The 22,648-nt window shown below is 35.3% G+C and overlaps 3 protein-coding genes and 1 long non-coding RNA gene across 4 annotated transcripts; 2 read left to right on the forward strand and 2 right to left on the reverse strand.

Moving 5' to 3' along the window:
* Window positions 1-8,253: 8,253 nt before the first annotated feature.
* On the reverse strand, window positions 8,254-10,702 carry LOC120117114 (pre-mRNA cleavage factor Im 25 kDa subunit 2-like). The gene is made up of 7 exons (XM_039137447.1): window positions 10,490-10,702; window positions 9,852-9,897; window positions 9,122-9,215; window positions 8,922-8,995; window positions 8,699-8,785; window positions 8,493-8,603; window positions 8,254-8,350 (listed from the first exon to the last, which is right to left on the reverse strand). Exons 1-7 carry the CDS (start codon window positions 10,606-10,608, stop codon window positions 8,279-8,281), a joined length of 603 nt encoding a protein of 200 aa, XP_038993378.1. The 5' UTR covers window positions 10,609-10,702; the 3' UTR covers window positions 8,254-8,278.
* A 2,338-nt stretch (window positions 10,703-13,040) lies between these two features.
* LOC120117337 lies at window positions 13,041-16,899 on the forward strand. The gene is made up of 3 exons (XR_005515616.1): window positions 13,041-13,412; window positions 13,635-13,791; window positions 16,889-16,899. It is a non-coding gene; the product is annotated as an uncharacterized LOC120117337 (long non-coding RNA).
* Window positions 14,046-16,441, forward strand: LOC120117335 (protein phosphatase inhibitor 2-like). Its single transcript, XM_039137626.1, has 4 exons — window positions 14,046-14,100; window positions 14,904-15,021; window positions 15,205-15,378; window positions 16,039-16,441. The coding sequence occupies exons 1-4, from the start codon at window positions 14,095-14,097 to the stop codon at window positions 16,218-16,220; spliced, it is 480 nt and encodes a 159-aa protein (XP_038993557.1). The 5' UTR covers window positions 14,046-14,094; the 3' UTR covers window positions 16,221-16,441.
* A 956-nt stretch (window positions 16,900-17,855) lies between the features above and the next one.
* Window positions 17,856-21,888, reverse strand: LOC120117338 (E3 ubiquitin-protein ligase XBAT33-like). Its single transcript, XM_039137627.1, has 10 exons — window positions 21,644-21,888; window positions 21,463-21,522; window positions 20,821-20,892; window positions 20,486-20,670; window positions 20,049-20,209; window positions 19,914-19,972; window positions 19,785-19,831; window positions 19,536-19,679; window positions 18,896-18,987; window positions 17,856-18,561 (listed from the first exon to the last, which is right to left on the reverse strand). Exons 1-10 carry the CDS (start codon window positions 21,818-21,820, stop codon window positions 18,035-18,037), a joined length of 1,524 nt encoding a protein of 507 aa, XP_038993558.1. The 5' UTR covers window positions 21,821-21,888; the 3' UTR covers window positions 17,856-18,034.
* Window positions 21,889-22,648: the final 760 nt, after the last annotated feature.

Genomic DNA, 22,648 nt, shown 5'->3' on the forward strand with positions numbered 1-22,648 from the left:
TTCCTGGAAGAGGAAAACTCTGTTGGATTGGGAAGACTTAATACCATATGCGACAATAAATAATGTAAGTTAACACAAATACTTTCATATAATATATAAACAAGTTATTAATAGTAGACGTTTAACTTTGTTTGAGTTTTTATATTTTAGGAGGCCAACATTCCATTACAAAGACTGACACCCACGGAGGAAGAGCTTGCCACTGATTGGTGGCAAGCTAGTCAGAGTTTTTTTGATGGCACGGATGATGAGCAGCATCCACTTCCTCCAATTCGAGAGCCATCACCTCACCTAGAGCCATCACCCGATCGACCCGACTATACACCTCTAGAACGAGAGCCATCACCTATCCCGTCACATCATCGAGCCTCTTCTCCACCATCACCTCATGATAGGCGACCGGCAAAGATGCCACGACTCCTATCTCCCTGTTCTCCACCTCCACCTCAACGGGATGAGTCAAGGGAGTTACGTGATGAGGTCAATGCCTTGCGTGAGGAGATCGGTACTCTATGCGATAACGATGGTGCATGGCGTGTGGAGGTGTCAACTTTACGTGGTGAGGTTGCCGCTCTACGTGAGATGATAGTATCGTTGCAGAATGAGGTTCATACTCTACGCAACGAGGTAAGTTTAAGATTTTCCATATTTAACTTAATGATAAATTTACTCGTAATTTCACTTAGATTAGCCATTTCACTTAGATTGCTTAGTAAATTTATTCGGTTGCTGCCAATTCTGCTAAATTGTGTATTCTTTAACATTGTGAAATAGTATTTGTCTTTGTTTTGTCTTTTGGTTGAAAGTAAATTTGTTCGGTTGCTGCCAATTCTGCTAAACTGTGTATTCTTTAACACTGTGAAATAGTATTTGTCTTTGTTTTGTCTTTTGGTTGAAAGTAAATTTGTTCGGTTGCTGCCAATTCTGCTAAACTGTGTATTCTTTAACACTGTGAAATAGTATTTGTCTTTGTTTTGTCTTTTGGTTGAAAGTAAATTTGTTCGGTTGCTGCCAATTCTGCTAAACTGTGTATTCTTTAACACTGTGAAATAGTATTTGTCTTTGTTTTGTCTTTTGGTTGAAAGTAAATTTGTTCGGTTGCTGCCAATTCTGCTAAACTGTGTATTCTTTAACACTGTGAAATAGTATTTGTCTTTGTTTTGTCTTTTGGTTGAAAGTAAATTTGTTCGGTTGCTGCCAATTCTGCTAAACTGTGTATTCTTTAACACTGTGAAATAGTATTTGTCTTTGTTTTGTCTTTTGGTTGAAAGTAAATTTGTTCGGTTGCTGCCAATTCTGCTAAACTGTGTATTCTTTAACACTGTGAAATAGTATTTGTCTTTGTTTTGTCTTTTGGTTGAAGTAATGCAATCCATTCAAGTTTCAATTTGCAGAAGAAGAAATAGTTTACTTTCGCAACACGAAACTTAAAATCATTGCGATTTTGGTTTCGCGTTGCGATCTTGTCGTTGCGATTTTGGTTTCGCGTTGCGATTCTGTCGTTTCGATTTTCATTTCGCGTTGCGATTTTGGTTTCGCGTTGCGATTTTAAGTTTCGTGTTGCGAAAGTAAACTATTTCTTCTTCTGCAAATTGAAACTTGAATGGATTGCATTACTTCAACCAATAGACAAAACAAAGACAAATACTAACTTCAGGGTATTAGTTTGAAACATATTTTTCTTTGTTATCTGATGCATTTTGTGAACTATGATAGAATAATGACTTGGGTGAATACAATGCAAGTTTGAAACATATTTGTCTTTGTTTTCACTGTTTAAATATCATGTCTGTTTATTTACTGATTTTTGTATTTAATTATTTAGCGGCCCGATAGAGTGGATGCTTTACGTCGGGTTATGCTTGCACGACGGAGTTCACGCATCAGACAGCGTGCACGTGCTATTAAGTCTCCGTACACCCCAATAGTGCGAAGACACCGCAAGAAGAAGCCCGACTCGCCTGTCATCCCTCAAGAGTCCACTCCTATCGTTGAAGAGGCCCCCCCTATCATTCCTCGAGAGTCCCCTCCCACCGTTCAAGAGGCCACTGTCATCATTGAAGAGGTCCCTCCCACCATTCAAGAGCCCGATTCACATGGCGTCATATGTAGGCTTCTTGAGAAACCCTCTGACGTGCCGGACATGATGGATTCAAGTTGGCTCTCGTATGAGTTACCGGCCAGTACCATACCGGTATCTGAAGAGGAGAGGGATCAACTACCGGACACAATTCTGGATAACACCCTTTGGGCTAAGACCGCTGTTGATTTTTATCTACATGAGCAGAGCTAGGGGTGTTTCACTGACATATGCAAGCTCACTGATGATATCTATTTGTTGCTTGATCGGTCTTGGTGGGGCGTATTATTAGGGGTCGAAGACAATGGCTATTTCGATGGGGGGGGTAAGTCTTATATTTTTCTTATATTTCAATTTGATTAATTTTTTTTTTAAATTTATGTAAGTCACTAATATATGTCTTTTTTTGTAAAACAACATATCGATGCGTGGGTGACACGTCTTCTAATAATAAGAAAACTTAAGAAAAATAAAAATATACGATATACAATTATGCCGACGTCTTTTCACGCCGTTCACTTGAAGAATGCACGAGATGAATCATTTGATTTGGGCAATGGACAAGCTAAACTTTATCCTGCATGGTGGGAGGTCGATAAGGTTAGTATTTATTTTAGATTGAGTTTAAAGGTTTTATGAAATAAGTGCGCAAATGAATGAATTATTACTTATGATTGCAGGTGTTTATCCCTGTTTTGGAACGTAAACATTGGATTCTCGTCGAGCTTCAGCTCCCATCCCTTAAGACAATAGTGTATGACAGCATGATAAATTACATATCATTGGCTGATTTAAGAGATGTTATTAAGGGATGGAGCTCTCATTTGGCTAAATTCTTGGATGCGATCAATTATTGGACTCGTTCTGGAAACAAGAAGCCAAAGAAGCTCAATATTACAGTTATTAGAGACGAGACCGCGCCACAACAAACGAGCGGAGCCAGAGGAGATTGTGGTCCTCTCGTATGCTTGGCGTTGGAGCGTTTGACGACGGGAAGCATCAAGTATCTACCTCCCACCGATAGAGATAGAGCTGCAGTAGGCTTGTGGTTTCGGCATTATATGGCTAAATCGATATATACGAGACGCTGCCTACCTGCATCCGCGTTATAAAAATGTCCATAAACAATTGGTAAGTTTATATACTTTTGGTTTGAAAATGTTTGGTTAAGTACCTAGAATTCAATAATTTGATGTTTGTAGGTTTTAGATGTGTAGAAAGTGTTGTTTGAGCAAATGTTTGGTTTCTGCAGGTTAATCTCAGAAGTGAACTGCGTGAAAATGATGTATGGCTGCAAAAGTTGATTCAATAGTTTAATTGATTGTTTTTTGATTGTTTAATTGATTTGTAAAAGTTGATTCAATAGTAGATGATCGGAAATAAGAATTATTGCTTATTTTTGATTGTTTAATTGATTTGTAAAAGATGATTTGTAAAAGTTGATTTGTGTAATTGATGCGAATATAATTCTTATTTGTGCTTGTTTAATTGATTGAAATGTAATGGTTGATTTTGTTGGTTTCAATCTGCATTATGTTGAAGGCAAAATTGACTATCGCAATGCGAAATGAAAATCGCAATGCGAAATGAAAATCGCAACGAGAGAATCGCAATGCGAAATGAAAATCGCAATGCGGAAATGAAAATCGCAACGGGAGAATCGCAATGCGATTTTAATTTCGCATTGCGATTCTCTCGTTGCGATTTTCATTTCGCATTGCGATTCTCTCGTTGCGATTTTCATTTCGCATTGCGATTTTCATTTCGCATTGCGATTTTCATTTCCGCATTGCGATTTTCATGTTGGGATTTTCATTTCGCATTGCGATTCTCTCGTTGCGATTGTAATTTCCGTGTTGCGATAGTCAAATGCATGCCTAATAGTGATAACAACTGAATAACAAGAGTTGGTTAAGTCAAAATGGTTGGCCTGAGTCATTAATTCAACTGAAAATGTTAAAAGTTCACACATAAAATCCACATAATACAACGTTTGCATTTAAAAATCACCTAAGTTAACAGTCCCAAAAGGTGAAGCCAATTGTGATTTTGATGAGGATCCATATTTTGGTAGAGGAAAAGATGATTTTGATGGCACTGGTGATCCACATGTCAACCTTGTATGACCACTTTCCTTGCACCGACTACATGTCGATCTCTTCTTCTCTTCACCCTTAGACGGTATACGATCGTGACTTTTTGGTCGGCCAGGTAGCCTTCTGTCCATGGCTGGTGGCAAAACTGTTTGTAAGTCATCTGGTATGTCCCACTCAGAAGGATGTGGAATAGGGTAGACAATCTCGGCATAAGTCTGTCGATAAACTTCTGTAGTGTAGCAATCCATAGCGTATGCGCTTGAATCATCTTGGTTTAAATGAAGAGCAACTTTTATAACATGGCCACACGGATAACCAGATGTTTGCCATTTCATACAACTACACGTCTTTGCATTTAGATCGACTAGCCCATTTAAGTTATTATCCAGTACTTGAAACAAAGTGTTTGAACATGGTTCAACTCTCCATGACGTTGACTTCACAACACGTTTCGTTATCTTTTTTTAGTCCATGGTGTAACACGATGTTCCAATGTTCCTGTAAATTTAAATAAACAATACTTAGTAAAATATATAATATGATAAGTTACGAATTCAAAGAAATAATACCTGCATGGTTTCTTTTCTTGTAGTACCACTGTTGAATAGAGGCTCGAAAAAACTCCATTAACATAGTAATGGGTAATTTCCGGGAATGACGACTTAGAGCGTTGATTGATTCTGCACTATTAGACGTCATGAAACCATATCTTGCTCCAAGTTGATGTACTCTTGACCATCTTTCAAACCCGACATCTTCTAGTGTTTGAGCACACTGAGGCAAAACACGTCTTAAACAATTTATATGCTTATTGAAATCCACTTCCCGATAAGCTTTTACAGTCTTCCAGTATGTCCATTTGTGCTTTTTTATACCAGCAGACCTTGATTTTAGATTTCTATACAAATGAACACCACAAAGTCCATGAAAAGCATCTGGGAAACACCTTCTAACAGCGTTGTCAATTGAGTTTGCCCTATCGGATATGATTGTCAGATTGCTAATAGGACCTATGCAATCCCTAAGATGCCCCATAAACCATGTCCATGAATCAGAGGTTTCAGATTTGCCAACCCCGTAAGCTATTGGCAATATCCCATTGTTAGCATCCATGGCTACTGCTAATAAGTTTACTCCAAGGTATCGACCTTTCAAATGTGCTCCGTCAACTATAATAACTGGGCGCATGCAAGTAATAAACGAACGAATCTACAAAATAATATACACAAGAAATATAATCATTTAAATGTGAAATGCATGTAACTAACAAAAATGAGTCAACAAAATTATATTGATTTACTAACCGTAGCACCAATGGCGATAAACAGCAACTCAAAGCGTCCATCTCTATCTGTTTTGATATGAGTTACCGACCCAGGATTTTTCAGCTTTAAATTGTGACAATAAGCCGGCAGTTGGGCAAACGATGCTTCTGGCGACCCCCTCAACAATTCCAAGGCATAACATTTGGCTCTCCAAGCTTGAGAATATGATATACTAATCTTGAACCGAGCATTCATGTCAGTCATAATTTCATGTCCCCGATATACCCTGCCATTCAAAAACATTAACTCAGCCAGAAAACCACCCAACACCTTTTTGTTTGCCTGTCTATGGTGAGGAAAAACTTGGGTTCTTGAACATGTATGTTTATCAATAAAAGTCCTAACTTGAAACATTTCGCAATCTTTTATTCTCTTTGCAATCATTCGCCACATACAGTTTTTGTCAATCATACACCTTGTTTCGAAACGATCTTTGCTTGATTTGTTAACTTTTAGTTGATAGCCATCTTCCACACATTTCGTATACAAAGCTATCTTCAAGTCTTCCTTTGTATCAAAACAATCATCTTTCTTGATACGAATAACTTTTGTGTAACAATCAACTGCTTTCTTTACCAACTCTTCTTCCGGTATCTGAAGTAATTCTGGCATATTCCAGTTATACGCCCGTGGCATTTTCTTTTCTTCGGGGATTTTTTCTTCTTCTTTTTCTTCTTCAGGATTATATGAATTACAGAATGGATGTTCAACATGTTCATTCACAGTCGTAACTTCCTCCTCATTATCATCAACAATACATTCTTCGGCAACGGCTGTTTCATCATCAAAATTCGGGTATTGACCAATATCAAAATCATTACACGCAGGGTCTGTTTCTTCTTCTGAAACATCATCAAAATCCGTGTATTGACCAATATCAAAGTCCGGATATTGACCAAGACCAAATTTCGAATACTGACTAGTACTCACAATTTTTTCTGTTGGCTCATCATCGTCTAACTGGTCAATACGAAAACCAGAATTTGGTGCTGAAAGTTGATTGGGATTTGGATTAGAGAAAGGTTGTGGGTTTTGAGAAAAACTTAGTTGATTACTACCCGCTACTGACCCAACAATACTACTTATAGGTTCAACAACATACAATGTAACATCATCTTGTGAAACACTAATGTAAGCAATGAATCGTTCAACATCTTCATTGTCGGTTAACAAATAAACTTTACCATTTCTCTGATAAGATAGCCTAAATCCACTTAGGGGCTCTAAATTCAATTTATTTGAAACACGTAGCATTAGAGTTTCATAAGTTAACTTTTGTAAAGACAATTTTAGTTGAAGATTCATGGGTAAAGGCATATATTGTAAAACACCATGAACATTATCCCATGACCCTCCAAAACACAAATCTATCCAAACATGATCAACATTAGATGATTTCATGGTTGTAAATTAATTTACTAAACAGACGAGCTGCGAAACTAAAACCTGTTGCCGGATTGGGAAGGATGTCGTTGGATATAGGAACGGATGTCGCCGGAGAGAGTGATAGATGGAGATGGAATGAGTTGCGATTTAGGGATTTAGTTTATGATTTCAGTGTTATATACCTAAAATTTCAGTGTTGTGATTTACAGATTCTCGTTGCGATTTACGGATTATCGTTGCGATTTACAGATTCTCGTTGCGATTTACGGATTATCGTTGCGATTTACAGATTCTCGTTGCGATTTACGGATTATCGTTGCGATTTACAGATTCTCGTTGCGATTTACGGATTATCGTTGCTATTTACGGATACGCGTTGCGATATACGGATACGCATTGCGATTTACGGATACGCGTTGCGATATACGGATACACGTTGCGATTTACGGATACGCGTTGCGATTTATGTGTTCGCGTTGCGATTTTCATATTCGCGTTGCGATTTTGGAAAATCGCAATGCGAATTTGTACTATCGCATTGCGATTTTCAAGAATCGCGTTGCGATTTTGGAAACTGATTTGCGATTCTGGGGATCGCGTTGCGATTTTTATTTCGCGTTGCGATTTTGTTGGTCATTTTGGCAAATCCAAAAAAAGTTGGTTAAAATCATATATTATAACTTTTTTTTGGTCACTGAGGCGATTTTCTCTTTTATTTATAGTTATTCTTTCAAAAAAAATTATAGTTACAAAAGTTTTAGAAAATTCAAATAAATAAATAAAATCATTAAAATTTTCAGAAAAAAAGTATAGAGCACTTACTGTATTTTTAGATCAGACTTCTTTAGCAATCAAGAAAGCTCCCATAAATGTTGGGATTGAGTTAAATTCTTTTCGCAAAAAAGAAAGAATTTGTATTGAATTGAAAGACAATGTCAATATCTACCCTTAACATTTAGTTAAATAATCAAATTGATACATATTCTTCTTTTTTTAAGCTCTTAGCTCTCACCGTTTTAGTTTTGATCAAAATGACATCTCATTAGATGAAAATCATTCGTTAATTAACAATTAACGTTTTTCACTGATATAGCATTACTTAATTATTGATGTGTCATATGCCATACGACTTAAAAAAACAATTTCCAATGCAAAAAGAAATCCTACACCTGAAAGCAACCAATTTTGACCAACACCCTAAACTAATACAACAGCTACTAAAAACAGTTTAACCAAATTAGAGTACAAGAGCTAGCCTTAGTGTCACGTTCCAATCACCTTAACCAACATATGAACCCAAGCAAGCAACACAAAATTCTCTCATTCAATACCATTACGCTTAGCAGTTTTCTCAGGATGTAACTGACAGGAGGTAAGCATCCATGCCAAAGTCATGTAGTAATCATGTTGAACTGGAATCTAGAAAGCTGCTGGGGAATGGTTGATATCACAGGTCCATATCTCTGTTTAACACGAAGAACCAGAAGAGCAGAGACAAACAAATTACAAACAAATAACGATTCAACCATGGGCAAACTCGAAAGCAATGGAACATTGAAAACTGAAATCAGTTGAAGAATGGATTAAGAGAAGGTTGCCGCCTACCTGAACATTATCGTAAAGCTCAAACAATGGTACTGCAAGAAGTTTCAAATTTTTTGGTACTGCAAAGTACTCTTTCTCGGACAGATGGACAAGGAAAAGTTTCTTGCACTCCTACAGTAATATCAATAATAGAGGTTGGATAAGGATAGCAAAGCACATAAATAGTGCCACATGAAGTAACAAAAAGATCAACAATTATATATTACCTTAGGTTTGGTTATGTGGGGAGGACAATATGGATACATTATAGTCTCAAAGTTGGGCCTCCACCAGATGGCCACGCACTCACCGATCTGCAACAAGATAACAAGGAACAGTATTACGCATTAAAAATCAAATGTTATAAACTATATTATAGGAAAGATAAAGGGAAATTGTTAAGACAATATGCCTACTCATCATGGAAAGATAATTATGACAAATCAGTACCTGCCAGTCTGGCACAAGAGCAGGTGAATTAGCTCCAAGCTTGCTAGTCAGCTTCCTTTTCAAACCCTCAATCTCTGAAGCCAAAGCATAAGAGCAAAGATATTACAAAGGATATAGAATCTCCAAAATAGCACAACAGAAAAGATGTAAGGTAAAAGATAGACAACATAGAATGAGAATAGTTAAAAGCAAGATGATACCGTTCTCTCCGGGCTTCAGGCGTCCACCAGGAAGTTTGCAGAACGTGTTCCCAATTTGCAGAAGAAGAATGTGAGGATGATTATGTTCTTGAACCTGCATAAGAAGGTGGAATAGGCAATTGAAGGACAAACATTCAAATGGTCATCTTAGAAATCAAATTTTCGCAAACCACACAACAAATATGATAATTGACAAGTTATAGACAAAGGGGAAAGTAGCAAAAGTACAACGATATTAAAAGGTGGCCCTCGTGTATTATTAAGATGTAACTCCTCTTCCCTTGATGCATAATTACCTCTTTATACAATTAAGACATAGTTGTAAATATCTGCTAGGATGACTATTGAGTATTGAGTCGTATGTAATACAAGCTATCTAATGCGTCATAAAAAGCTAGGGAATGAAAACTATTACCATACAGTTTTCACAAAAGAGAACAATCCATAAACCTTACAAGGTTAATCCCCCTTGGTTATTAAGATGAAGCTCCTCTTCCCTTGATGCATAATTACCTCTTTATACAATTAAAACATAGGTGTAAATATCTGCTAGGTTGACTATTGAGTCGTATGTAAACACATATACAAGCTATCTACCGCGTCATAAAAAACTAGGGAGTGAAAACTATTACCATACATTTTCACAAACGAGAACAAAGCATAAACCTTACAAGGCTAATCCCTCTTGGTTATTAAGATGTAACAGCTAAGAACAAGAGCAGTTACATACCAGTAAAATTGCTTCAACGCTTGTCCTCACACCCTCTTTCATATAACTGCAATTAACAATCAAAAGAAGCAATTACAAACTTGTGCTCGTAGAAAGTAAAGTTTCAATAAGCTAATCTTAAGTAAAGTCCGTCTAAAACAAATCATTCAAATGGGAATTACTAGTTGAAAGCATCAATTCGCTTTCTAGCATTTGCTTAGGGTTTCAGAAACCAAAAGAAAATAACAACATTTAGGCTTTAGCAGCTCAAACTTTCCCAAAAAAACAGAAAAAAGAAAGTCAATACTTTATTTGCTGAAATAAAATCGAAAAATTTACTTAGTGTAAAATCCGAGGAAACACATTTCAAATCTCAGTTCAAATCGTATAAGTCTACCAGCAATTTGCTGTTGATCTAAACATTCCCCTTAGTTCCCAGTATGCTCTAAGAAAGGTGAAGAAGCTAGGGTTTTGAATCTTAGATCACCGACTGACAAATTCGAACAATTACAAACAGAATAACACAAAGCACAAAGGAACCCTAACAGCATAAACTTTAAGCAAGCATTCTCAAGTAGGGTTTATCTAGGGTTTTTTTTAAATACTAGAAAAAACATGTAATTATACAAGGAATAAGATGGAGAAAGTGATAAAATTACTTGACTCTCATGCGAGCAAGGCGATCCGCGACAGACGTGTCCTTCTCCATCTTGGGCTCTTTGGTACCAAATGTGTAGCTCGACAATGGGTACGTGTTAACCACCGGTGACATTACCATATCTACCACTCTTCTGCTCTGCTCCGAAATCGTAATCTTTTTCTTTCTCCGGCGGGAATAACGTTTCCGGGCACAATGATTTCAGAGACAGAAAAGGAGGTGGCAAAAAGTAAATAAATATTTCTCAATCTTATTCATAAGATAAGCCCATTTTACCAATGAGCAGACGGCCCATTCAACGTTTAACTTAATCCAAAAGAATATAATACATTTTTTTTCATAGAAGCACTTAGTTTTATTAAAAATAAAAAATATCTAAATTACAAGATTTGATGTAAAAATAGGTACTTAAATTATACCTTAAGTTAAATTTAGGTACATAAAGAATTTATTGTTAAAAATAAACGCCTAATGTTTTATCTGTTATCCTTTTAAATACTTACCGTTAAAAATCCCGTTAAAAATTAATTAATCAACGTATTCAATTCAAATTATTTCATCTTTTATTTATCTTCTCATTATTCTTTTTACATATTCATAATCTATATCTTACTATCTTTCTAACAGTTACTTTCTGGTTTGATTTTGTGTCATAAACGTTTTTGGCTAAAACCCCTCATTTAATTAAGTTGTCCTATCTTTATCCTTTTGTTAATATTCATTGTCTCGTTCATAATCTCTTGTCTTTGTTTGACATTTCCAGCAACTCAATCAAGAACCCTAAGAGTTGTGCATTAACTTCTTAAACCGTCTAAGGGAGTTCTTCGTTCATCTTTTTCGATTCTTGTTATTTCGATTTATCTATTCGTTGTTCTTTTCTTCAATTGTTGTTCTTGAACCATCATCAAAATAATCATAATCTTCTTGTTTGATTTCCAGCAACTTACCTCTTCAAGAATACTAATTCATTGCTAGCTTGTTCTGTGATTTAGTCTAGATTCATATGCTTGATTCTTTAATTTTGAGCAACATTTATCAATCTGTTGTCATCTCCTATCACTTATTTTATCATTATTCTCACAATAATAATTGATTATGGATATTTAGAATAATTAACAATAATATTTAAGGATATTAATATACAAAAGTATGTCAAATTATGATAATAATAAATCCAATAATCAAAATATGATCATGTCCATAAAATTAGCCTATGACACTATTGCTAACAATAAGAACAAACTCGACAATGATAATATCCCGAAATGCGCATGTAAGCTCGTAATTGCACCAGCCGATGCAAGTTCCCGAAGCATAACATGAGTAACATTCGCAGTCCCACTTATAATACAAACCCCTCTGGCGTTGTCTGATGAACGTGGTGATGCTATCTACGATGTCACATATGTCATCAATCTTCATCACGTGGGTGTGTAGAGCTTAGCATTGTCTCTAGTGATGATGATGTGTGGCTTAGGCTTGTTCTTGGATCCAGTAGGCATGTCGCGTGGCATTCTACTCATCTTACCTTCACCACCATGAATGTCGAGCTATTTGCCTTCGGTTGCACCATCCTTGTCATCATCACGATCCTATTTATTTACGTCACTGTGGTTGTTGCTTTGTTCATCTTCTTTCGAGTTCTGGTGATGAAATTGATGATTTTCATGTTGCTGCATTGATGATGGTGGTGGTGAAAATTGAAATCTCTTATGTTAAATGGCGGTGGAAGACATAGACCATGCGATGTAACTAGATCCATTGCTCATAGCTCCGACAGGAAAAAACTCACCTGAAAGCAATGATTAAAACACCTAAAGACACTAATTAGAAGAAAAAGAGTGAAATGAAAATAGGGATTTAAAAAATATAAGTATAAGAAATTATTGAGTTGTCTGTTTCTTTTTTCGCTTTGCTTTCGATGTTGTTGAATGAACAACTAGCAAGCATCAACACACAGCAAACCTTATACCTTAACCTAGAAAACTGAGCTGATTTTTAGATGACCAAATTACAAGTTCGATCCCTGAATTATGTTATGTGTGAACAACTATTAACATCGAGTTGCCGATTTATTATAAATGATAATATTTGTGATCAATTCATTAGTTTTGAAACTTTAGTGGAGAAACATAAACTTACTCAAAGATTAGTGACCATTTGTATAGTTTACCAAAAGAATTCCTTACCAATTTCAGATTCCCACATTGCCCTTGGGGCTTACGTGGAATGATTGATTAACCCAAAGACTAAAGGGGTTCAACGGGAAAGTCAAATAAATCGACGGTGGCGATAACCCCACTGCGTTTGGATTTAACCGGTATTAGAAATTGTTGAAAGGGTAGAATTGGTAGAAGAAAAATAATAAAACACATCGAAATTGAAAACCTAAATAGGATTTGTATTCAACTTTGAGAATCGAGAGGAGCGATCGGAAAGGTACAAACTGCCCTCCCCAATTGCTTTTTTCGGTTTCTTATCTCTGTGTAGTTGAAATTTGAAATTTGAAATTTGAAATAGATTGAAATATTTTTCCGGATATTTATTGATTATAGGATTCAATTAGCTCTACATTTCATTCAATTGATTATTATTTTTCGCCTTTTGCTTCATCATCCTTTTGCTTATAGCTTTAATTGCTTGTATGTTTTTGTGCTTTATTACTATGATTTTTCTTTTTATTTAGGGATTTCTGATTGATTAGTTATGTAAATCATGCAATCACTTCTGGTTTCCTTCTCTTTTGCCCTTGATTCATGAACTTGTCAACTGGCTTAGGCAGCGTCCATTTTGTATGTATGTGAATTCTCTGTCCTTGATTTTTTTTCTTGTGAGTTGTAAGAGAGGTAAACCTCAAATCTTTGATCATAATTGGGTTGGCGAACGTTAATCGGGAATCTTAGTGACTCAACATAGCTACTTATGTAGCCCTAGGATCATGAGATATTGCTGTCTGGTTTTGTCATGATGGAGCAGCTGTTGAGAATTAGTTTATTCAGACCAATTCCATCTTCGTCTTGTGAATTGTAAGAGCAGTAAACTTCAAATCTTTGGACATAATTGGGTTGACGTTTGGGAATCGGGAATCTTAGTGACTCAACATAACTACTTAAATTTGCTTATGAATGTAGCCCTAGGATCATGAGATATTGCTGCCAGTTTTTGTCATGATGGAGCAGCTGTTGAGAATTAGTTTATTCAGGATAATTCCATCTTACTCTCATGGCCGTTACTAGCATGTTCTGTTATTAGGTTTGACATGGTTGTTCTCTGGTGTTTCAGTACCTAGGCTTTTGCGTCGTTGTTGTAGTTTCTTGTCTTTTTTAGTACCTAACTTCTCAATTCCTATTGTCATCAACTCAAAACATTGTTTTCCCTTCAACACTTTCCAGTTTGGTTCTTTTCTTGACACTCTTATGCTTAATATAAAGTAAATGCCTATACAAGCGTGATTATAGCATGAATCAGTACTATAATTCTTTATTGTCTAGATAATAGTTTACAGCTTGATTCTTTATATCTTAAAAGTTTTGCCAAGTGATTATGATAACGTTTCAGTGGATCAGGACTACTAGAAGCTTGCTGTGGCACTCCAGTCTCTCCCCGATGAAGTAATTCTGAATATCTTCCTTGTTCTTTTATTTGGTTTCCTTTTATTTCTCTTTTGGAAGGAGATGGGATGAGATGATTGGTGGTTAACTTATCATATTCAAATGTATTTCTGTCATTATTCTTATAGCATGTAAAAAGAACTAGTTACTATATTTGAATCTTTTCTTCTAATTTTCTAGATAACCGAATTTCTGAATCTGATGGCCAGAAAGAAAACAATCTAACTTATTCAACTTCATCTCTTAGCTTGTATTCTCCCCATTTAGGTTTTATCTATTTTTTTCTAAACGTAGCTTTTTTTTAGTATATTAACCTTGCAGAATGTTCATTTTAATATGATCTGGTTTTTGAGAAAATCAATAGTAAAACAGCAGATTATGTCCAAAAAACAAATAGAAAAGATGGAACTAAAAAAAATAGGATTATAGCAAACCTCTAGTTCCTCTTTAATAATTCAAGGATAATAATAATAATAATAATAATGATAAATTTTTGGCTATAAATATTTTACAGATTATTTATACTAGAGTTACAAATAAAGTTTTAATCCCTAAATGAACTTATAGTATAATTATCTAGAAGTCAACCTTGTAGCTTCGCCTCTATGCCTGGAATTCAAATCCAGTTTCTTGACTCAAGTAGTTGAAAACTCTGTTCTTTTTGAAGGATGTTCCCATTTTGATAATACTTGTCAGTTTATATGCTTCAATTTTTATTTTGATATAGTTTGCCTCTTGTAGCTTTTTGTAGTTACAATATTCTTAGTTGTGTTTTGGATCTAATAGTTTGTTCTTGGGGGTAACAGTAGGCGTGTAAGATGGAATGAGGAAAATCTGGGGGAAATTGAAGCGAATAAACCAGTAAGACAAAAAATAACAGAACCCAAGACGCCGTACCACCCCATGATTGACGATGATGATGGTATCTCACTTGCATAATGTGTTTCCTCTTGCATATACCTATATTTTTATGTGTGGATATGTCTGTGAATTTTGGAAAATGGTGCTGTTGTAGTTATGTTTTCACTTTATTTGTACTTTGGTTAGAGCATTATTCTTTAAATTTGATTACATTTCTCACCTTACTAATCTGGATCTTGGTTAGGATCTTTGTCTCCCAGAGGACGTAGTTTCAATGATTGTGTCACTGATATGGATGCTGAGGAATTACACTCTGCTTTGAAAGATGTGGCTTCCTCGAGTAGAAAAACAAAAGGGCAATCTGGTGGCTGGTCATCTTCTGACGATGAGGCTGATCCTATGGATCATGAAGATGAAGGTTTGTTGACCATTTAATTAAATTGTCTTTTCCCATAGAATATGGAAAAGTGTTTTTTATTTTTCTTAAGTTGGTTAGCATTTCTAATGACTGGTTTATCTTTCATGAGATTACAATTTAGCAAAAATCCTTTTGGTGTGAACGGTACATAGTTTGCTCTGGTAGACAGCCTTTTGATGGTTAAAGCTTTCTTGTTGTCCAAGTGATTTTTTGTCGTCAAGCACTTTTCTTTTGGGAGGGAGGGAGGGGATTGGTTGTTGAAATGGTCAGGAATCACCTGCTTTTGTCTGGTTGAAAGATTTATGATGAACTTTATCCTTGAAAGGCTTATAGCTTTCTGAGGCTTAAATTAGCTTGGAATGTTCCATCATTTTCTTGTGCCATTTTCTCTAGGTTCCAGTCATCTGTATGAACCTCTTGGTGGTTTTCTCTGATTGAAAAATAAAACAGGGAAAAAAATAACATTTTTAATTAATAAATTTACCCCCCAGAACATTGATGAAGATGGCCAAATAAAAGTGATGAAGGTTAACACCGCTCATTGGCCTTCCTCATCCCAATCTACTTACCTCTTTTAGTTCATCAATTGTTTACAATTTATGTCGTGTTGAATCTCTGTTTGATGGTTTGTCTGTTCTACTTTCTTCTCTTCTGAAACAGATCGAAATGGTAGGAGTTTCAAGGAGCAAAGAAAAGCGCATTATGATGAGTATCTGAAAATCAAGGAATTGCGACGAAAAGGCTCTTTCCTCGAGGATGAAGTGGAGGGTGAGTCATCTTCATCACTAAGCTCTGGTTTCAAAGACATAGGAATTGGGGAAGGTCCTGCAACTTTGCCGTAAAAATCTTCTGCGAGTACTGGGCATCTCAGCTAATGGATTGTAATTGTAGAAGTCATCCAACCAGTCCGAGACACCCAAAGCTCACTCCATTGTCGTTCTTTTATGGTAGTTTCATGTTATTTCGATGCACCAAAAAACGGGGGTTACGTGTTTTTTTTTTTTTGGTTTCATATTTGAGATCACATGTGCAAAATTTTATAATTTGGTATGTTTGTATGGAGTTTTGCATCTAACTACTGATGTTAACAAATAAGTATATACACTCATTCTCGCTTGGGCTCTAGATTAGAGGACTCAGGTCCAAACCCTCACCCAGCTTACAAAAAAACATCCCCGAATGCATGCCCAAATTCGAGCCTAGATCCAAACCCAAGAACCAGAACCAATCCGCAACTTGTCCCCTCCGAGCACATCCCAACAGCCCCTATATCATCCGTTAAACTTTATTTTTCTTCGGTGGTTAAAAGGATGTTATTCTTTTGTGAGGTTTTGAATTTTATTAGTAGTATTTATAAGATTATGCATTGTCAATAACTAAGAAATATTATAAGCAGATAATATTTTATAGTTATCATATATTATTCAGGAAAAAAAAATCAATGAGCCAAGAACCAGTGGGAGGTCATGAAACGCAAAATTAGTAACTTAACGAGATGATAACATGGTAGTTGTGTTGTAACATGACTAAGTATTGTTGACAGGTTGCCTCATGCAAACAATGTTATTTTGGTGTAACTATTTTAATGTCTAAAATACTCAAAATAATATTTTATCTAAAAAATTATTATAATGTTATGTTCTTAGATTAATTTCTATCTTATTCTCTGTAAGTTTTATTTCTTTCAATTTAGTTCTAACATATTATTTATTTATTTAGGATTATTATTATTAGCACGTTTATTTAGTTTAACATTATTTTATTATCGTTAATTATTATTATTACTACTACTACTAACATCTTTTTTTTTGTTTTATTTATTTTAAAAATCTTGTATTCATATTTTAATTAAAATGATTATATTTCAAAATTGAATTTTGATTCGTAATTTGATAAAATCGAAAGAATAAATTTTTTAAAATACACCAATTTCAGACATTGTGAGAATATTTTAATCATTCTCATGCATGTCTATTCTTCGAATTAATTCCAACTTCAGTTTTAAACTAGGAGGATTCCAACGGTTTCATTTCAACTGTTTAATAAGTAGAATTTACATAAACAATTTCACATCCCGAAGTGAACTATCAGTGGGAAGAATTTTTTATTTTTTTAGTCTATTACAAGTTTTTATCAGTTATATGTTCAAATTCTTTCATTTTCGAATTTTTTTATAAAAATAGAAACACCTAATTTTATTAAGAAATATAGTATATCTAAAATTACAATGAATATTTACAACTAAAATCGTAAATTAAATGCATAATTAGGATATTCTCCCATAATCATTAACACGAGAAATTAGTCACTACAATACATATAAAGACCATATAAGAAAAAGGTGAAACACTCGTTCAAAAAACTTGAACAAAAGATACGAACAGATTTAATTCTTACAGCAAACGAACTACAATGAGGAATTAAATTATTGAAAGACTACCGATAAATGTAAATCAGAGCCACTTCTGTAATAATAAAAACTGAAGTGATACCATCTGAATTTCAATGGAAGCCAACTAAATCTTTCTTGTAAGAATTACAGTATACTACCCAATTGAGGATTTCAGCAAGGGGCAGGCATAACCCCGCTCTCTTTGCTGACCTTCGTCTCACAATGGAACTCGAGACCGAAGCTTTTTACGATCGAATCAAGCATTTATTTCCGAATTGCATCGATGCTCTCTACTGCAGCTCCTTCTGCCCCAGAACATGTTTGAACAGCTACTTCTCTCACTCTTGCTCCTTCAATTTTATCCTGCTCACTCGATGTAGCTTGCAAACTCCTTGGAGATTCATCTCGTGTTTCCGTCTCTCCGGATTCCGAAGAGGGGCAGGGACAATCATTGCATGTGCACAATGGCATGGCAACAGAAGGAAATGGACTACAGGTAACTGGACAGAGAATATCCGAAGAAACTGATGCAACACGATTCTTTCGGACATCTGAAGCCGGTGATGAGCAATCTGTATCGCAAGGATGAAGCATGCATGGGGTACAAAGGCCAAAGGATACATGTAGCTTAATTTCTTTTGCTGGGGAACTGGGCAATTTGACAAATGAAAGAATGCCGTGTCTACAGAGCGGGCATGGAATAGACCCCGGTGGGGCAACGATATTGGAGGGAACACGACTTGTTGAGCAAAGATAGAGTGCACACCTTACACATAGCTCATGCCCACATCCTGAAAAGAATAACGAAATGACGAGTTATATTTGTAAAACACTAGCAGTAACTTAATCGGATTTATTCACCAGCTTGGCCCCCTAACTCACTCAAACATTAAGTTTTTCATTGCTATGCCATTAAAAGTAACTTCTCATTCCAACAACCCAACTGAAAGACTAGAGTTATCATGTTCATAAGGTCACAAAATATGATGCTAAGATCAATAAGGAAAACAGTAAATATTAAACATAGTGATCAAAGCAGTTTGCTACTTTCTGCCGGCATATTTTTCGAGGAAAAAGAGAGAAGATCCAAACCAAAATTATGGAAACAGCAAGTTGACGGCATACCTTCAGCAGCTACACTGCAGGGTCTTTCAAGGCAGACGGCACAAGTTTCAGCATCATCCGAGGAGATTGTTGGGGACTGCAACCCACATTCTCTGCATAATGTAGTCAAAATGAAAGCTACTCACCATAAAGTCTTTTAGCTCATTCCAAATATTTTATGTAACAGAAAACCAACTAAACTTTTGGCATTTAAGGATAATTAGACACAACTGCTTGCAGTATGGACACTGGCAATACTATGTTAGGTTTTAACAACTGATATAATCTTTTAGCCAAATAATTGTAAACAAATTTCTAGTCTTCCGTAGTCCATACTCCGCTTGGTACATTAGCTCTCTTTTGAACTTACAGATTTGGGGCAATCACACAAAGTGAATATTGGTTTAATAAGAATCTTGTTAAAATTTGTTTTTTTCTCGCAATAAATCCCACCATCATTTAAAGGCACGCAAAAACAATTATAAAGCATGTTGAATCACTGTTATATCTACCACCAACGAAGCTCTCTATTTAATTTTCACCAACTTCAAATATCAATGATGTCATTTTTCATTTAAAGCAACATTGTGCAATAAGAACAGTTCAGCGGAGATTGAAAACTATCTATCCAGATTGTAGACCCTAGTAGTCACAGGGTTACCTTGCTATGTTAAGTACACTCGAAAGAGGCAATGACAAGTAGTTGGAAGGAGGAAATCTAGGTATTGTGGTGTCAGAATTAGGTGCCAGCAAGGGCTCAAGCCAATGGCGACCCCACATCCTGGCGACATCAAGTGGTAGCCACCTGAGAAATACAGATAACTCTGTTTAGCTATAGTAGGTGCATAACTGAGATAACCAAACTTGAAGACCAGACAAAGGTAAACAGTGAAAATAATAAGCAGTCTACCCATTGCAATTCAAAGTCAAACGACTGGCTCCTCTTGCTAGAAGAATCTGCAAACAAAAAATAACAATGATAATTTCCAATTGAAGAGAAATTACATATGGGTGAAACAACATTGTCTATAAGCCTTGCCTGGCAGCATTTCAGGTTTCCCCCACAAGCAGCATAATGCAAAGGAGTGCTTCCAGCTCCTGCCCATAAAAAACTGGTATCCATATCACCTAAAAGTAGTAAAAAGCAATTGCCCATGGAAAAAGAAAAGCATACCTATCAAATCCATTGATGTTCCATAATGAAATGTCACAGCAGAGACATTGGCATGAAGGTCTAGTAAAAGCTCTACACAATCAAAATGCCCATTTAATGCAGCCATATGAAGAGCAGTATTCCCACCATCAGCTGCCTTATTTACAAATTTTGACAGTGTACTGCATAGTAATAATTAACCTAATTAGCACGACAAAATTCCCAGAACTTTTTCCATTGAAGGCTTGAGTAATACAATAGCAATACAGATCATTAGGAGATATATGTCTATTATGAGCATTAATTATTTTAGCAGCTTTTGATGTAAATGAATTTAACCTTTCTGTTTAATCTTTTCCACAGTCTGACAAAAAATAAATACAGGACCTACTTCTCCATTTAAATCCAAATCAGAGACAGATGGAGCAAATGGTTGTTCAGGAGTTAACAAGACACACCTTTGATCATTTCTTTTTCTCACAATAGAACTATCCCCTCTTTCGCCTTTGATTTGACTGTTTATTGCTTCAAAAGGAGCATTAGGAAGAAAATCAGCTACAAGTAGTGCTATGCATCGTACATGTCCATTTACAGCAGCAAAATGTAGAGCAGTCCTTCCACTTAGATAATCTGCTCTCGTAACCTATAGGGAAGTAAATAAATAACAGCAATCAACTAATCAACAAACATTTGAAAAAGCTTCCTTTAAGTTACTAAAGAAATATCTGATCATAGTGAAGAAACCATTAAGAAATATTACAGAAGTTCAAAAAAAATAAAAAATGAAACTCACATTGCATCTGAAGAGCAAAAGGGTCTGCACAACCTCCCAGTGCCCGTATCTACAAGCTTGCATCAATGCCGTCTTTCGAATTCAAACATAAAAATGAGATTATAAGTTAGTTATACTGCAGAACGGTTCCATTTGCTGCTTATCAGAGCGAAATTTATAAAGTCCATATTCGTCAAAGCCAACTTTGGGTTTCCACAGTTCAGATTGGATTCCAAAATCATGCTAAACGAATTCTCAGGACCAATAGGGTAGAGTCTTTAGGAAGTTAAGGAGGTCAGCCGACCAGAAGAATTTTCTTTCAGAACATGTATACCTCTAATTTCGAATCCAAGTCCCAAATTCATGCAATCAAATACTAATTTTTTTGAAAGCTTGAATGGTCTTAGTAGTAAAAAAATGTTATTCTTTCTAGAGGACTAGGGTTTGAACAGTTGTTTATGCAGTGTGCGCTTTGTCAATAGGCTAAAAAAATTTGAACAAATACTTCCTTCTAATCACCCAATCATTAAAAAAAAATTCAAATTTACACAGGAACTCTAAAATCAGAACTTATCCCAAAACAAAAATATCTGCAAAAATAAAACTATCATCCCAAAGAGTTCATTCTCGAATAAAAAAAGAACATAAAATAAAACAAGTTACCTGGCCACAGTAGTTCCTGGAATTAACATCAGCTCCATTGTCAAGCAGTAAAGCAACAATCTAAAAAAAACCCAGCAAAGAAATAAAACACGGAAACAAAATATAATTCAAAAAGGATGAAAAAAAAGCTTTCTATAAGCTGAATAGAAAATCTGGGTTTAAAAAATTGAAGGGAAGAAACCTCATTGTGGGCTTTGGAGGCAGCAAAATGAAGAGGGGAATTAAGGCCGCCAAAAGTGGAATATTTAGCAAGACAAGGATTGCAATCCAAGAGCATCTTGGCTTCAACCAAATCCCCATCTCTGGCCGCTGAAACTAATCTCTCCCCTGAAGCTGAGCACCCAAACGAATTCCCCATTGGGTATCTGTTATTTCTGAAGGGAATTGGAATTATAGGTCAACTATGGTGGAAGAAAACAAAATTCAAATTTGAAAAAATGGTTGCAAATTGAAATGGGGATTTGCGTGTTTTTCTCTCTTTTTCCAAGTAGAAAAAAGAGCGACCCACCGCACTTCTTTCCTTGTTTTTCTTTTCTATTTCGTCACTGTAGCTATGGTGGTCGGCAAATAAAGTTTAGCTTAATACTTACTCTAGTCCTTTTAATATAAAAACAATTCATTTTGATTCTTTTATTATTTTCAATTAATTTAACTCTTTCGTTTTTATTATGTGAACTTTTGAATATTTTTCGTTAACAATGCCATATGACCCAATTAGATTTTTTCACATGACATTTTATTAAAATAAAATTTAAAATAATTAAAATAAAAATTAGAAAATCACAAAAGAGCAGAATTTATGTTTTTAAAATTGTAATTATGCTCAAGTTATTTTTGTGAAATTAAAAATTCATTAAAACATTAAAAATAAAATATATTAAAAATATCTTTAGTGCTTTTTATTAAATTATAATTTTTTAAAGAACTTTTAAATTTATTTTTCATTTTATATTTATTTTGAGTTTTTATTTCTTTTTCAAATTTTCTGATTATGTTTGGATGGTCAATTGACTATTCAAGGTATGTATAACTATTTCGAAAGAATTAATTGAAGCTACAACTTATCCAATATCATTCAAAATTGTTGTGCAATTCATTATTGTGTTGTGTAAATATTTAAAAGTATCTGAATCGTGATTATCTGGATAATGTATCAGCCATAGTTGCTATGTCATAGGGTCATTAG

The sequence above is a fragment of the Hibiscus syriacus genome, unplaced genomic scaffold (genome assembly GCF_006381635.1).
Source record: "Hibiscus syriacus cultivar Baekdansim isolate YM2019G1 unplaced genomic scaffold, ASM638163v2 tig00110319_pilon, whole genome shotgun sequence".
Classification (NCBI taxonomy): domain Eukaryota; kingdom Viridiplantae; phylum Streptophyta; class Magnoliopsida; order Malvales; family Malvaceae; genus Hibiscus; species Hibiscus syriacus.

What these genes read in the sequence shown, in the direction of transcription:
- LOC120117114 (XM_039137447.1), bottom strand. Translation starts at nt 10,608, where the DNA reads ATGGTAATGTCACCGGTGGTTAACACGTACCCATTGTCGAGCTACACA. An exon ending in CTCTTGTGCCAGACTGGCAG is followed by an intron (nt 8,786 to 8,921) that starts GTACTGATTTGT and finishes ATCTTGTTGCAG; the next exon opens with ATCGGTGAGTGCGTGGCCAT. An exon ending in CCCACATAACCAAACCTAAG is followed by an intron (nt 8,604 to 8,698) that starts GTAATATATAAT and finishes ATATTACTGTAG; the next exon opens with GAGTGCAAGAAACTTTTCCT.
- LOC120117338 (XM_039137627.1), bottom strand. Translation starts at nt 21,820, where the DNA reads ATGGGGAATTCGTTTGGGTGCTCAGCTTCAGGGGAGAGATTAGTTTCA. An exon ending in CCAGGAACTACTGTGGCCAG is followed by an intron (nt 20,893 to 21,462) that starts GTAACTTGTTTT and finishes TGAATTCGAAAG; the next exon opens with ACGGCATTGATGCAAGCTTG. An exon ending in GAAACCTGAAATGCTGCCAG is followed by an intron (nt 19,832 to 19,913) that starts GCAAGGCTTATA and finishes TTTTGTTTGCAG; the next exon opens with ATTCTTCTAGCAAGAGGAGC.
- LOC120117335 (XM_039137626.1), top strand. An exon ending in CATGATTGACGATGATGATG is followed by an intron (nt 15,022 to 15,204) that starts GTATCTCACTTG and finishes GATCTTGGTTAG; the next exon opens with GATCTTTGTCTCCCAGAGGA. An exon ending in TATGGATCATGAAGATGAAG is followed by an intron (nt 15,379 to 16,038) that starts GTTTGTTGACCA and finishes CTTCTGAAACAG; the next exon opens with ATCGAAATGGTAGGAGTTTC.